General features: G+C 39.7%; 1 protein-coding gene across 1 annotated transcript in view; it reads left to right on the top strand.

Moving 5' to 3' along the window:
• The window catches only part of LOC124872661 (metal transporter CNNM4), a 41813-nt gene extending 28272 nt beyond the window's left edge, over positions 1 to 13541 (top strand). Inside the window, exons 6-7 of the mRNA XM_047372910.1 lie at positions 7898 to 8073; positions 10723 to 13541. Coding sequence (XP_047228866.1) covers positions 7898 to 8073; positions 10723 to 11244 — 698 coding nt within the window. The 3' untranslated portion in view covers positions 11245 to 13541. The remainder of the gene's footprint in view (positions 1 to 7897; positions 8074 to 10722) is intronic.
• The last annotated feature ends 3370 nt before the right edge of the window (positions 13542 to 16911 follow it).

Below are 16911 nucleotides of genomic sequence, written 5' to 3'. Positions count from 1 at the left end.
TGGACCTTGGTATGGATTCAGGTCCTGTTGTTGATGAGATGAAGAGGCAAACAGTAGCACTTGATATCTCAGTATTTACGTCTATTAATGTGTTTATTAGGAGAATCTTTCAAACTGAGCAAGCAGTAACGGAATATTTTAATTAGAAGTCTGTGCTGTATTTGGTGCACACCGGGTTGATTCTGGTTAACTGAAAGAATCCTGCGTCAGAAGTCAGCCTGTGTTTCCTGTGGCGGTGGCAGGGTTACAGATTAGCTGGCTGTTTCCCCTGAGATGACCTGCTAGGCTTTTGAGAGGATTTGTGTTATTAGTGGTTAAAGGTTATCCAACAATGTCGTACTGCACCCAAATAAAAGATGATCGACAAAAGGTAGGGATCGCTCTGAAGAAACCGTTTTTGACACATCCGCAGTGTCAAAAACCTTCACCCAATGCTATTTTTTCCATATATGAAGTTTATGGTGTCCTGAAGTCTCCAGTTCAGAGGGATTACCCTGAATTGGAGGTGAATCATTTCAACACAGGTCCTGTGGGGAACATTTTTCTGAGAACTTGTTTTTCTAATCGAAAGAATCCTCAATATAAGACCTTTTTTAAATATAAAATGAACTATTTCACACATACAGTGCTGGGAGAAAGTGTTTAAGTGTCGTTGTCCAACTTAAATGATTCAAATGATCAAATACATTTATATGTCAGACAAAGATAGCCTGATAAAATAAATACATGTTTTTAAATCATGATTTTTTTTCATCAAGACAGTCCTCTCTGCGTCTCCTGCCACACCCCCCCTCACATCAGAACACCTGAGCCTTATTTTAGAAGTTCTGGCTGGGCTGTGGTCCAGTTATCACAGCGGATCATTTTATATATGAAAAAACATATATAAGACATTCTTGCATATACAATAATACAAACATTCTAAGTATTTAGTTTATTTATGTTTTTATTTTCTATTAAATTATTATTTTTTATTTTTTATCGTTTCACGCAGATTAACACAGTAACGTTAATAGCAGCACAGCTCACTGCACTGACGCCTGGAGGCGGGGCTTCAGCCGTCAGTGGGTCTGTGGAAACACAACTGGTACCGAACCGAATACCGTCAGTGGGTCTGTGAAAACACAACTGGTACCGAACCGAATACCGTCAGTGGGTCTGTGGAAACACAACTGGTACCGAACCCAATACCGTCAGTGGGTGTGTGAAAACACAACTGGTACCGAACCGAATACCGTCAGTGGGTCTATGGAAACTCAACTGGTACCGAACCGAATACCGTCAGTGGGTGTGTGAAAACACAACTGGTACTGTACCGAATACCGTCAGTGGGTCTGTGAAAACACAACTGGTACCGAACCGAATACCATCAGTGGGTCTGTGGAAACACAACTGGTACCGAACCGAATACCGTCAGTGGGTCTGTGGAAACACAACTGGTACCGAACCGAATACCGTCAGTGGGTCTGTGAAAACACAACTGGTACCGAACCGAATACCGTCAGTGGGTCTGTGAAAACACAACTGGTACCGAACCGAATACCGAGTGGAGCGGAGCTGCGCCGGCTAAAATAAGCCAGTTGAAAAGGGGCAAATGTCACAGCTCTTTAAACCTCTTCTGTGTTGTTAGATGAAGTTAAATGTGACATAATACAGCATAAGGGCGCCCTCTTTTGGTTCACCTTTGAACCTGCTGATAAAACCTCACATTACTCCAATATGATGGTGCATCTCTTTTGTTCTTCACTTCTGCCAAAGATCTACAGAGATGCAATGACGTATGAAAAGGTGTTACTGCATCCGTTTTCCTTTTCTCCACAGTCATCAAAGATACGATGTTTTTCCAATTAAATGTGAATGGCAACTCTGATCCAATCTAATGGATGGACATCTGGTGATGTTATCATAAACAGAAACTGTGATGTGCTAAATGTCTGTTTCTTCTTCCTGTCATCGAGTTTCTGTCGCTCTCTTTGCTCTCTGCTGTTTGCTCTCCTCATGAACATTATGCAGCTCTATATGGCTCATCCGCAGTGTCAAAAACCTTCACCCAATGCTAAGTGTGTGGTTTTTAATAGAGAAGAAGATTCTGATGTTCCTGAACTCGAAGCATCTGCATTAGCAGAGTCCGTTCCACTGGTTCTTCTACCTGGGATTGTATTTATTAGACTAACAGCACATGAAGTAAATGGGAAAGGTGGGGGGAAACACGGGGTTTCCATACAGTTTTGTATAGAATTAGCTTTTACAACTTCCGGCTCTGTAACATTTTTGTTTCCAGATTTATGTCCATGTTTCATTTTGTAGATCAAAAAAATCCATATCCTGAGATCTTGTGAAAACAAATTCCTCTAAAGAAGTTGGGTAGTGCTGCATGGCTGTGCCTACTATGATAAATTAGATGGTGTTTTCTGGAGATCCAAAATACTTTTTGGGATAACAAGACAATTATACAGTAAAATGAGTGGTTCTTTTGCTTCCAGTTTTATTTTGAGTTTCACCACCATGTTACTCTGTTGCAGTGATTGATGATCAACGATGGATGTTCATATTGAACCAGCATTACTGTCCTGATAGGTCAAAACAACTAAGAATCCTCTTCAGTAGAATGACCAGATACACAACCCCACCAGAACTTATTCTACAACCCAAATGAGTATCAGTTTCTTCAAAGAGAAATCTACACAAAAAAAACCAGAACTATAAAATATTTTCAAACATTTTTGTAAATTTCTAAAAATGTGAATGTTTTGACAAAATGCATCCATATTTGTTGACAGCCCTGTTTTAATATTTTGTTGAACCACCCTTGGCAGCACTGAGAGCCTTTAGTCTTCCTTTATATGTCTCTGTTAGCTTGGCACATCTGTTTTTGGACATCTTCTCCCATTCTTCCTTGCAGATCCTCTCATGCTCAGTCAGGTAGATGGGGTGTGTCGGTGGACAGCCATATTTAGGTCTTTCCAGAGATGTTCAATTGTTTTTAAGTCCAGGCTCTGGCTGGCCCACTGAAGGACATTTACAGATTGCTCTATTATTATACAGATTATCTATTATTCAATAATCTCTCTATATGTAGCTGCTGTCATCTTACCGGTTATGAAGATTGGTTCACCAGTTTCTGTCACTGAAAACCCCACAGCATAATGCGGCCATCACCATGCTTCACAGTAGGGGTGTTGTCATCTAGGTGATGATGAGGGCCTGTTTTTCTCCAAACCGAGAAGACAGAATTTAATTTCTCTTGGTCTGACCATCTCTAAGGTGTACTTCTGCAGAATTCAAGTGAGCTGCCATGCCATTGAAAACCTGTTCTGCCAAGAGGAATGGTCAAATATCCAGCCAGAAATATGCCGGATGCTTATTAATGGCTATAAAAACAATGTGTTTGTGGTGAAGCTTGCTAAGTGGTATTCAACCAAATGTTCATGAGGGTGTATGTATATATTTGACCAGTGTGGATAAGAGAAAACCAGATTAATCTTTACCAAAATAACAAAGTAAATCATTAAAAGCCCAAAATAAACAAGACATTCATGACCACAATGAGTGTATGTAAACATCTGAGCTGTATTAGGGCAGGTCATGGTTATTTCAAATGTTTGTTATGGAGCAGGTCTTCACCTGGTTTCTTGCAGGACTCCAGCCTATCAGAGCATTTCTTTCTATTTAATGATGTGAATTCTTGAAATCAGCTGAGAGCGAGATTTAAAAAATAAGTCTGGAGCATTTGATTTTCTAAAAAGGGCAGGTCAGCTCATGTCTTTTCTCGATCAAACCTGGAAAAAACCAACCAAACAACTAAACCATCTGAATTCTCTTTCTGTGCCTCTCCCCTCCTTCCCTCTCCTCTCTCTTTCTCTCAGCTGTCACCCCTCCTCTCTCCCCTTCAGTGGCGTCCCCCCCTCCACGACGCCTCTCTCTTAAGAGGTTTTCTCTGTTCTCTCGTTTTCCAGGTAAACATATGCATGGGACGGAGGAGGGGGTGGTCTTTATAAACACAGTTTTTCTTCACGTTCCTTTTATACTGTTTTTAAATCATCATTAGAGTCCTTATCCAGCTAGTTCCACATTGATACTGAATATAAATAGAAACATTTAAATATGTCTGCATGGATTTGACCTCTTTCAGAGCAGATGCATAAAAATCTGAATGTAAATAGTCATAATTATGTTTACATTTTGGATTTGTGATGCTACTGTTTGTGTTTATAGTCTTCATATCCTCAGCACCTGCACAGGAGCTTTACCTTCCAGAAAATAACTAAATTCAATCAGAATAGTTGAAACCTTTTAGATTCAGACAAGATAGATGTTTTCCAGGCTAAGTAGTTTGTCATAAAATTAAATATACATATTTTGTTTAACAGAAAATGCTTTTTAATTATGCTTTTTTTTCTTTTAATGACTTGAGATTAAAAAACACTAACAACACACTGATACTGTTAATATTTGACTAAAAAAAGTATCGTTAACTTTCAGTCTTTTTCTGGAAAAGTCTGCCTGTCTCCAGATGAGCCCAATGTGATGAAATTAAAAAACTATGAAATGTTTTATGCTCACTGACAAAAAACTGTTAAATGCCTAAAAGGAATGGTCCAATTTGGACATAATTTAGTAATAGTGTAATATGCAGTACTTGTTGGAGAAATAATTATATATTCTACTGCTGATTTGGTTATGTTTGTTCATTCCTACATAATACATAATTGTGCGAGAGCAATAGTGTGTGGACAGCCACTGTTTAAAATCAGTTACCTGTTTCATATCCTAATTACTATGATTTTCAAATATGTTTTTGGACCCAAAGATATTTAGAAAAATTGATTAAATACTACTTCAGTCAGGGGTAGAAAGGAACATTTAAAGTCTGTGTCATTTTGGGAAACTAGACAACATGTGTGAACATTCCCACTAAAGTTAGAAGACAGAACAATATCACTTCTCGCACTTCTCGCATTTAGTTTAGGCCAACTAAATGTACTTTGATGATAATTACAGTGTGATATGGCACTTCTTTACTTTCCGTGATATGATTTTCCTGTGAGCAGCAAACACGAGCGTTATTGACACTTTCCTCCTGGCTGTGATTGATTGTTTCTGACCGGGAGCGGTGTATTTCTGTAAATAGCAGTAGGACCACTTGGAAGAGCCAGAGGAGCTTGATTTTTTTTTTTTTTTCATAGAACATCTGTCTCTTATTCTACTGTCAGAACATAACGCCAGTTTTAACAAATATGGAAAAGAAATAATTAAAAAAAAAAGTTAACTACTGCAGCTTTAAACAGGAAGTGATGGTAATGTGCTGACACAAGTGAGGGAGGGATAGTGCAGAGTCACTGTTCATACATCTGGCGGAGAGCTTTCTCTGACATTTTGTTAAAGAGGCTTCAAACCACAGGAGCAGTGGGTCAGAATATTTCATGGTTATAAAACTGAAGCTTTTTAAAACCATGGTATATTTTGAAACCAGTAATACCTGCTCAAAAACATGCCATTGTTTCTTGGCCAGTTTTCGAAAGGTTTTGTATTGGCTATCTAAATGAAAACACAAAGATGGAATTTCAATTATTTTCTCTCTAGGAGGCATTTTCTGTGGAATCTCTTTACGGGGCTCCTAGAACCAGGTTTCCGTGTGGACGCATGGCCAAAACAATAAAACTTTTAATGTTTCTGTGTAAATGGCATCTTCAGTGTTTTTGTCAGTGAGTATGTTTAAAAATAACTATTCATGTAATCTCTAATGAAGACAGATAAACACGTGCTGAGTTGCTATTGAGGTGAGGCAGGTTGAAACTCGGATTAGTTCAGTTTTGTTGGATGACTTGCTGGATGGGACTCTAGATGATGTGACCTCTAATTTCCAACCCTAAAAAACCAACACCTTGTTTAACCACTGATCCCGGGTCAGATATGTTTTATCACTCCTTCCCGACAGAAGGAGGTGGTGAATCTCACTGCAGGGCTCTGGTTAACTGAATAGTTTCACACTTTAACAAATGTGCTCATTTGCCGTGTTTGAGAATTTATGGACTTATGGAGTGTTTCAGTAGAAACTCCATAACTCAATAGGTTATCCATTAATAATAATATTTATGACACTAAAATGTTTGCTATTTTAGGGTGTAATTATGTAATGATATTCTAATGGTGAAAGCACAATCACTCTCCTACTAGGTGTGAAGTAACCAAAGCTGTAAGTATATTTTGTCATATTACAACCACAAACCTTATATAGGCCAATACAAAGTGGTGCATAATTCTGAAGTCAGAAACCCGTAACTACTATGAATTGTGAGGAGTAATACAGGATTGCTGAACAAGTGTTACTCTCTGCACAGCAGCAGCACCAGTCTGCAGTCTGATGCAGATAATAACAGCCTGAGGACAGCACACAACGACTTTGCTTGTGTTTGAAGCACAGAATGCGTTTGGAACTCGGACATGCATGGTGATCATGACACTGAGCTCAGAGCTGTGTGGTCAGTTTTCCCTCAGGGGAAATCCCCCACTTCTTACACCGATAAATGCTGCAGACTGTAGGGACGCCCCCTTTGGTTGCGCATCCTCTGCTGGATGGTATGGATGACCTTGGCGATTCACGGGGACCTGTGGCTGCATGTTTGTTGTGGAACCACAGTCTAAAAGGGGCTGTAGTGTTTTGCATGTAGGCCATTTCATTTTGGTCTCATCTAACAATAACACCTTCTTCCCCATGTTTGCTGTGTCCCCTAAATAGCTTGTTGCTAGCTTTAAATTGGAGTTCTTATGTCTTTATTTCAACAATGGTTTTCTTCTTCACACTCTGCACTGGGAGAAAAGTGTACTGGAGTCAAATTCCTTGTTTGTGTGCACAAACTTGGCAATTAAGGTGATTCTGATTCTCTTCTATCAAGAACAGATTAATGGAGTGCACACCTAATAGTTGTCCTCAAAACCCATCCACTTACCAGAACTGTGGATTTTTACAGCTCCTCCAGAGCAACCATGGGCCCATTAGCTGCTTCTTGCCGGGCTTGTCAGCCTAGGTGGGCAGATTGTCTTGTTAAGTTTGCAGTTGTCCCGTACTTTTCTCAATGTTTTACAAATAAGTATGAAAAGTGTTGTATGCATTCACACATAAGCACTACTTTGTTTTGGTCCATCAAATAAAACTCAAGTAAAATACATCGACATTTGTGGTTCTGAAAAGGTTCAAGCGTGTGAATATATTTGCAGGGCTCTGTCAACTCTTATAGATCGACACTTAGCTGTCATACTAGAATCAGTCTCCGCAAAACTTCCCAGGTGGAAGTAGAAATCATCATTTGGACTTTGTTGTTAAATCTTATAACCTTTATGCAGAGTCAGAGCAGCTCTTTCCAACCTGCTAACAGTCTTTTTGTTATTGGCTGATCTAAGGTTACTGTTGGCTTACAGCAGCATATTTTTTTATTAAGGTGAACTATTCCTTTAAGCCTGAACGTTTCCCTGAACCTCCCCACATAATCTTATCACTTTCAAACTCAGCTCCACTCATTACGTTTGCTCTTTAACCTCTGACACCAGAACACAGCAACTCCATCACTTGGACCATTGACCGTAAAACCAGCCAATGAGAGAGGTCCGTCCGCTAGGACGGACTGTCCTGTTGCAGCCATGCGATGTTCAGCCTCTGCACTTGCATGGCTTGTTTGTTGCATTCTCTGCAAAACAAACAGCTTCATCTCTGCACCATCAGATGCTCATGCATTTGATGTCTTTCTTGTGATGTGTTTCAGTGTGTTCATCACCTCTCTGCATTCAGTATGCTACACTTTTCCCTTTCTTTCACATTTGTGTTTCCTCCTGTCTTTGCTCCTTTCAGTGTATATTTATGCCGCGCTTCTGCTCACCTCACCTTTCTGTCCATCCCCAGAGTTTCGTTCTCCGTCACACGGGGGCAACCTGAACCGCTCGGCCTCTCTGAGCTGCACAGAGCGTGCTCAGGAGAGCGGCTCTATCAGCGGAAGCAACACCCAGATTCCAGGAACCCCGTTCCAGTACATCCCAGACTTCAGCGTTCGAGCTCTCTCAGATCTTCAGTATGTCAAGGTAACAGGCAGCATCTTACTGCTGCAGCACTTCAGGCAGGGCATGTTATATGTTTATGGAAATGTGCAGGTGAAAGGCAAAATGATGCAAATGAAAGAAATCATCTTATATATTTTTGGTTTCCCCAATGTTCCATGAAATAATTATTCAAATTGTGCATTTATTAGCAAAGGATTTGCTTTCTAACAAATTTCTTGTAAATACATAAGAACAATTTTCACATGATGATTTCAATTATTAAAGGGAAACGAGCTATCCAAACCACCTTGGGTCCATGTGAAAATATAAAGATCTCATAAAGCAATACATGATGCTCATATCTGAAAAGATTTCAGAACAGATGAAAAACACAGTTACTGACATCTAACAGTCTGAAAAAGTTTACCAAGTCATTTCAAAGGCTTTGGGACTCCAGCAAACCACAGTGAGAGCCATTAAGCACAAATAGTGAAAACATGTGGTGAAACCTCCCAGTAGTGGCTGTAATGCCCCTAGAGCTCATCAGCGGCCTATTCAGAGGGTCACAAAAGAGCCTAGAACAATATCTAAAGCACTGCAGGCCTGACTTGCCTCTGTGAAGGTCATAGTTCATGATTCAACAGCAAGAAGGAGACTGGGACAATAAAATTCCTTTTTGAAACATGGTTTATTCCACAATGGCAGGAAATGGAATCTGTTGGTTTCATTTTATTTCCCACTGTAGCTGAACTCTAATAAACCATCGAAATTAATTACACAAATAAATAATCCAATAGTAAGGAGCATGATTAAAGTATGGTTTGAGGTAAAAAAGAACATCAAGGAACTTAACACATTATCTCAATACACCCCTGATTCGGGAAATCATAACTTTAGCCCAGGAAGAGCGGCGGCTGTGTTTTAGAAATGGGCATATTCATCTGGTATTTATGACACAATAAGGACAACATGGAGTGAAAATCCACTGGATTCTGGAGGTGGAGATTATCCCAGAGAAGTGGGCTTCAAAATGTACTAAAACCAGTTAAACTCAATAAATCTGACTCCAATATTCCAGACCTGTGCACAAAGTGTATGAAGGAGAAGGGCAGACTATTACACTGCCTGTAGCAATGCAATCAAATTTAAGTTTTCTGGGAGGAAGTCAGGAAAATAATTGTATTTCATTGAAATATTTCAATGGATCCTGCCCTATTTATTTTAGGATTGTATCCAAACAGTCGCAAATACAACCAGGTGGACTGCATTTTGATAGATATGTGCCTTCTACACGCCAACAAATAAGTAGACCTAGTATTTTCCCTGCTTTTTAAAGGCCGCAGAGAAAGCGGAACAATTGGTAAGCATCTGGAGTCTGATGTCCTCCTGCATCCCGTGCACTTTGGCTTCCAGACTAATCCTTCTACTGAAACAGCATAAAGGTGATGTGGTAGGCACAGTCCACCCAAATGGTGCAGTGTCATAACTGGGGCAGTGCCCCATGGGGGTACCACAAAGATCGGTATTGGGGCCACCATTATTTGGTTTATACTGTATATCAGTGACCTCCCATCTGTGTGTGAAGATGTTAATGTTTAAATGTTGAAACGTATTTTGATGACACTGTCATCTACACACAAGGATCCATAACAGCTACATTATCAGTGGTTGAATGATTCCTGTTTGACTTTAAATGGGGGGGAAACAGCAAAAAAAAAAAAAATACATTTCAAGCATACAGCAACAAAATTTACCAGTTTAACTGTTACAATAGAAAATGTTACAAACTTTGATGGGTATAAATATTAGTATAAGTATCTAGATTCTGCACTCAACTGCAAAAACTATAAATTAATTCTTAAGCTTCAAGGGGTTTTTGTGAAAGTTGTGCTCGAAAGTCCATGCCCATATTTTTCTCAGAAATGACTAACTCCATTTAAATAATTATTTTGTGGATACCACACGTATTTAGGTTCAACTAAGGGAACATTCGGTAATAAAAGCAGAAAAAAAAGTTTAAACCTTCCCCCAGTACTGGGGGGTGTGGCTTAAGCATGTAAAATTTTTAAATAGCATCAAATATTTTAGCTGCAACACGTTCTACCCAGTAGTTAGAAATGTGAGACAAAGGGTGAACAGTGAACCAATAATGCTACTTTTCCACTTTCGCACAGAGGTCTCCTCCCCCAACACGTCAGTGACAAACCTGCATTCAGCACCTTTTAGCTTAACGTAATAGTACTCTGTACTTCAGACTGCAGCAGTTTACTTTGAGTTCAAACTCAGTTCTTGTGGCAAAGAAGCTGCATGACTATATGACTTATGAGTATATTTCAGTAGTGACACTAATTACTACTTTCTTATGTAAATAAGTGACATTAATTAGTACATCTACTTATTATTTAAAGTACTATCGCCCTGCATTTGATCTTTAGTCATTGTAGTATACCCCCTGTGGTTCTAAACAAAAAGTTGGCGTAAAAAGATGATCAAAGATGTTCTTCTCTGAAAATGTACAGCCCAGTGTATCTGTTTGTCTTTTAATGATCCTGTAAGCAAACGAAAAGAAAACTTAACCCCATGTACTGTTATATAAAAGGTTAGATATGGGGATTAACTCGTAGAGAAGTTTAAATGGAAGCTCTGTCAAACCTGTTCAGCCATCATTCAGTGTTCTGTCATTCTCCTCAGGTCACCCGTGCTCACTACCAGAATGCTCTCTTGGCATCCAGGTTGGACAGTACGCCACAGTCTCCAGAGGGCAGCCACGCCCGCTTGGACATATCCATTTCCTTGCCTCCCTTGACGCCACCAGAACCAAAAACCCCGCTGGCTCTAGCCACGCCTCCTGTAAAGCACCCGTCGTCCAGCGCACAGCCCACACCCCAGAGCACTCGCGCCACCTTCATCACAGGGTCCACCGGCCGCAGGCCGAGCCAAGTTTTACCCCAAGCCACACCGCCTCCCAGCAACCACACCCCTCTCTCGTCTGTGAGCACAGCGCCATGTGCTCTGAATCCTGCTGTGAGCTCATCCCTTTCTTCTAAATCTCAGCATTCCTCACCCTCTGATGGCCTGGACAACGGTCCCGGAGAGACCACCACTCTGCTCAGTGAGCAGCCGAACTGCGTGGGCCCCCGCCGGCCCAGTTACACCCAGCCATCCCAACATGTTCACACTATCAGTCACGCACACACTGAAAGCACCATATAACTCCGGTCCTTTTAGAGTGCTATGTGTTCAATCCCTTGCACTACTTCCTGCTCCTGTTGGATGCTTCTGTCCTAAACAGCAATCTTTCTAAAGGAACCAACAATGGATCAGCACATCTCTATCCTCTATCCTCTTCTTGCATGTTCCCATCCCCACACTGACAAAAGGCCAAGAACAGCTTACAGAGTGGGAACAAGAAACCGCAGTGAATACAAGAGATACGTTAGAGGATGTTTTCTTAACCTGCCCAACCAAAAATAATCTACCTTTGCATTTAGTTTTATCTGCAGGTGATGGCGTGTCTGCCTGTGCCTGGGTACATCTGAGGTAAATGGAAGAGAGATTTAGTTGCTCATTTTTGGAGGTTGCACATTTGTTGATGTTCATATGACAACAGACGATTGTGGTCTACACTGCCCCCTCTGGTATCATATTGTATTGCATTTCCTAAATACAAATTCAATCAAGAGACCACCCTATTTCCTCAATTTTAAAGGATTTGTTGAGGTTTAAATCTCAACCAAAGTAAAACCCAACACCTCCATATACATCCAGCTGTGTTAGTTTCATCCCTGTAGCTTTCTACAAGTATGATCGTCACCTCCTTACAGTCTGATAAGCTGTAGATTTTATCCAGCTTAGACACAGAAACCTAGCACCATCATGCTGAATGTTTTAAAGTGACAGGGATGCTTTTAACAAACAGCTTATGCATCAACCAATGCAGTTCTCCCCCTGTGTAGTTTTCGTGTGCATTCAAGGTAATAAAGTCTTTATCCACTATGGGGCAGATTATGATTTCAGGAGCCGAGGTTCAAAATGTCACAACTCAATACATTTCATTAAATAAATATCTATATGTGATTACTTAAAAAAATGTGAAAATCGATACATTAAAAAGTTAAAATATGTATTTATAAATACATACTTTTATAAAAAGTACTATTTGTTAAATACATGGGTAAATGTGTAAGAATGTATTAAAATGTAGTAATATTTAATATCTATGAACAAGTATATATATATATTTCTGTAAGGAATTAATTTGTTTTATAGTCCCTTGTGTTGCAGGACATCATTAATTTATTTTATCTGTCAGCATCAAATTCAGGGGGAGGGAGTAATACTGATATGAGCAAACTTATTGGGTTGTGGTTTAGTGGATGTAAGGGTTAACCAATCAGACATTAGGGTCTATTTAAAGGGTCACACTGGTGGTTAAAGCGTTTAAAGATTAACTGTAACACCCGAAAAAGGGAAATAAACACCAAAATAATTATTTGTTTTCTGAACACTCAAAGAATTTATGTTTTAGTTTATTATTTCCACATTTATTTACATTTTTAAAATAAGTTATTCACACATTAATATAACAATAAATTTATTTAATATAATTTAATTTATATGGTCACCTATATAAATGTTTTAAAAATAATTATTTATGAATTGTGTTACTACTGGCCCCTTGACATTCATGTACCCTGTTCTTCTCTTCCATAAGCCTTTCACTGTCAAATCAGCGTTTGTTTTTCTTATTTTTGTCATATTATTTCCAGTTTGTCTTGGACAGATTGAACAGAGCGGCACAAGTTACTCCATTTACCTCCACTGTACTTTGGTTGCGCAGATATATATATATATATATATATATATATATATATATTATACACATTTATTACCCTTTGCAGATAAAACGTATGCATTACTGTCCACAGGGAGAATCCATGACTGCTGGAGATGTTTTTAAGTAGTTTGCATTTATTTATTTTTTCCTTATTTGTTCCAAAGATTGAAGCTCCCAAAGTTAAAGGGTTAACAATGGTAGTTTCATTTACAATATGCGTGAGTTCAGGTGGGTCTCTTGTCATAGTTTGTCTGTTTGACTGTATTTTGTTGTCTGACATCTTGTTTTAAAGAGCCATAAAAACAAACGTCTGTGTCAATTTAACTACCAGCAAAGTGACCAGATTCACTGTACCTGACGGCTCCTGCAGCAGGAGGTGAAGCATAATGCATCACACCGCCAAGGCTGCATGTTTAAACCCATAGGAAGTCGGATAAAGGCACACCTCCTGAACATTCAAGCTGTTAGTTTCATTCATTCTTTTAAAGTACAAGTATTCAGATAAACTAAGACATTGAGCAAGATGCTTTTACCTTTGAAACAGAAAATTGAAAAGCAAACAGATTCACGAACCACCCTTTAAATTGATCTTTTGACCCTTACTGAATATATATATATATATAAAATAATTTCTGTAAAAAATGCAACATTAAAATCTATATTTTATTGTTAAGATGACTATTTAAATCCGTCTTAGTAAGCAAATGTGCAATGCTGGCCACATTCATTGTTACCCATGTAAGATCTGTAAAAACCTCTGTCACTCCAGCAATATGATGTCACCCAGAAATGTAGAAAAATACAACTTTTATTTCACAGTGGTGCAGTTTTTAGCACCATTGTCTTGTCAGCATTAAGTTCCTTGGTTCGAATCCAGCTGGGGCCTTTCTGCATCGACTCTCCGTGTTCTCCCTGTGCACGTTTGGATTCTCTCCGGGAACTCCGGCTTCCTCACACGGACGAAAAACACAAAACAACAAGCCTATCTAAATTCCTTATGTGTTAGTGTGTGTTTGGGTTTATGTGACCCCGTGATGGACTGGCAGTAAGTACAGGGTGTGCCCACTGACTGCCGGAGGTACCCCCATGGCCCTCCATGGATTATTCTGGTATAGAAAATGGATGTATGGAGAGAAGTCCAATGTTGATCAGAGTTTCTATGAGCTTCGTTGTCTGACATTATACCCCCAGGCACCAGAAAGGTGCCTGGGGGTATAAATAAGATGTGAGACAGAGGCCTGTTTCTTTTAGTGACTGGCCACTAGGCTGGATCAGGACCCATATTTAACTTGCTGCCACAGAGAGTTAGCAGGGTGGTTAGAAAGTAACAAAAAAAAATCTCTAGAGCTCACTTTTAGAGAACTGCAGAAAAGATGGGTATCTTGGGATTACCAAATCTCCGTAGCAACTGTTAGACTGTCTAAATGCCAGCTTCTTGTTTGGGAGTGATTCCAGAAAAAGTGTTTTCTGTTCTGCATAAACACGTGGATTGTACGAAACTCTAATGGGACTTTAACTGGAACCTTGTTAGGTTAAGCTTGTCAGCTGCTCCAGGTAGGTCTGGAAGGAAATACAGCCTGAATATGTGGAAAAGCACTCTATGTCCTCTATTGGGCACAGTGGAGGCTCTGTGATGCTGTGAGCCAGTTTGTCTTCTAAAGCCCCTGGGAATCCTGTTAAGAGTGCAGGGCGTTATGGACTCTTTATAATACCAGAATGTTTTAAATAAAAATCAAGTGATCTTTAACTCATTCATTTTCTATACCGCTTATTCCACAGTGGGTCGCGGGGAAGCTGGTGCCTTTCTCCAACAGTCTATGGGCGGGAGGCGGGATAGAACCTGGACAGGTCGCCAGTCCATCGCAGGGCAACACACAAACAACCAAGCACACACTCATTCACACACCTAAGGGCAGTTTAGAGAGACCAATTGACCTAACAGGCATGTCTTTGGACTGTGGGAGGAAGCCAGAGTACCCAGTGAGAACCCATGCATGCACGGGGAGAACATGCAAACTCCATGCAGAAAGACCCCCAGCTCGGAATCAAACCCAGGACCTTCTTGCTGCAAGGCAACAGTGCTACCAACTGCACCACCGTGCAGCTTTCAACTGAAAATGGATGGTTTTATGGCCTTTCACCAATGATCCAAAAACATATGGCCAATTAAACACAGAAATGAATATGAAATAAATGATGAATTTATTTGAAGGATTTGTACTTATCTACTAGAGGTTCCAACTTGCAGTAAATGTGGCTGGTACTGTACCTACCAGGACAGATGAAATATTTTATTGTTTCTAATTCCTATTCTATAAAAGTCCACGCAATATTTTTAGATTCCTTTAATCACACTGGAAGTTGTGACAACCAGTGGCTGCCTGACATCTGCAGCATGCAATAAAGAGTAAAGGTAGATTATATCTAGGGGCGTGAAGCCTGTAGGACCAGTGCAGCATGAGTAGGCCTGTGACATGGGTACCCTGGACTATGTCCTGAAGGCAAAATATTTTCTATTATTTCCTTTCAAATAGTTATATTTATTTGTGTAATATTGTCACTTAATGCATTTAACATATATATATTTTTTTTACATATTTAAAAGTGGTTTATTGTTTGCTCTCTGATAGGCAGTTTATCGTGCGTCTTCCACTCAGCATCTCCACTGGAAATCCCTCACTGTGAATTTTTGGTGGAGCTTTAGTTCCCTCTCAGACCTCGGCTGCATCCAGACACAAAGAGTTGACTAAACTTGACTCCAGCCTGTCGCAGTATACTGTGTTCTAACTGATTTGTTGGAGAGCTTCGGGTTATAAATTACATTGAGCTTTTTGTTATTTATTTCCTCTGGGTTAGCTTAGGTTGTGGCTGTTTAATGATCAACAGCTCTCCTGAAAACCAAATAGGGGAGAAACTGGCTGTGATCCCAGGTTTCTGTGCTGGGTACTGTACGTTCGCAGCACAGATGGCTGCTCGGCAGAAACTAATTTATTCAAAATTGACCAAACCTTTGCCAGAATAAGCTAAACTTGTTTGGTGTTCTACTTCACCAGTATCCCACAAAAAGCTCCTCACCAAATAAACACTTTTTGTAAATGTTTGGCATTTTGGGACCTACCTTCCTCAGTGAAAGTTACTCAATGCTGCTTTTTCTCTCCTAATGTGAACCTACTGTCACAAAGCTATTACAGTAGTTTGTTTAGAAATATGGTACCCTTCTCTTTTGCAGCTCACAAATATTCCTTAGAAGAACTGTGAAGTTTTGTTATTTATTTTTATGCATTTGTTTAACATAATATTTGAATTTGTGTTTGTTGATGAGGAAAGAAACATCTGGGTTCACATTGTAAAAATGTCTTCTGTTTCTACTCAAAAGATTCAAGAGCAAAAATCAACTGGAATGCCGCCTGAAATCAGAGCTTTGTCTTTATGCCATGTTCCTCTAACCCAACCTCAAAATTCTAAACAGCTGCCATGCTTTAGAGACATAGGTAGTAATAAATGTGTAACTTAGATGTTGATTTGCATGTCTCAAGGTATTTATCTGCAAAATGTTAATGTTGTAATACTTATCCAGTGCCAGCAGGTGGCGAGAACATCACAACAGCAATTGCAAAAGAAGAAGGTCCTGTGCCTCTACTAGTCGGTTTTAGTAATCTCCAGATAACCTGCTTTTTGACCAGTGTGAGGCTATTTAGCTCAAACATTGCTTATTGGAACCCCAAACTGGTGTTGCGTTGCCCTGGAAGTTAGAACTTGGATTTTGGAATCACATTCTACAGTGTTCCAGTTGCAATTCGGAAAAACAAGGGGGATTTGTGAACCTTTGTGTTTAGTAATTAAGCAACCTACTGTTGCCTAGTTACTGACACGACTGGATACTGTTTTCTCAGCAACAACCAATTCACTGGCATGCATTAAACAGCCCCATCTGTGCAACGGATTAAGTGAGATTTAAACCAACCTAAGTGCTCACAATTAGTTTGTCATTACAGCTATTATTACATTTTATACGCTTGGCGGCCATATTGGATTCTAAGATT

Source organism: Girardinichthys multiradiatus, chromosome 8, assembly GCF_021462225.1.
Source record: "Girardinichthys multiradiatus isolate DD_20200921_A chromosome 8, DD_fGirMul_XY1, whole genome shotgun sequence".
Lineage (NCBI taxonomy): Eukaryota > Metazoa > Chordata > Actinopteri > Cyprinodontiformes > Goodeidae > Girardinichthys > Girardinichthys multiradiatus.
The sequence above is the reverse complement of the archived record's forward strand: the minus strand, read 5'-3'. Positions and strand labels throughout refer to the sequence as shown.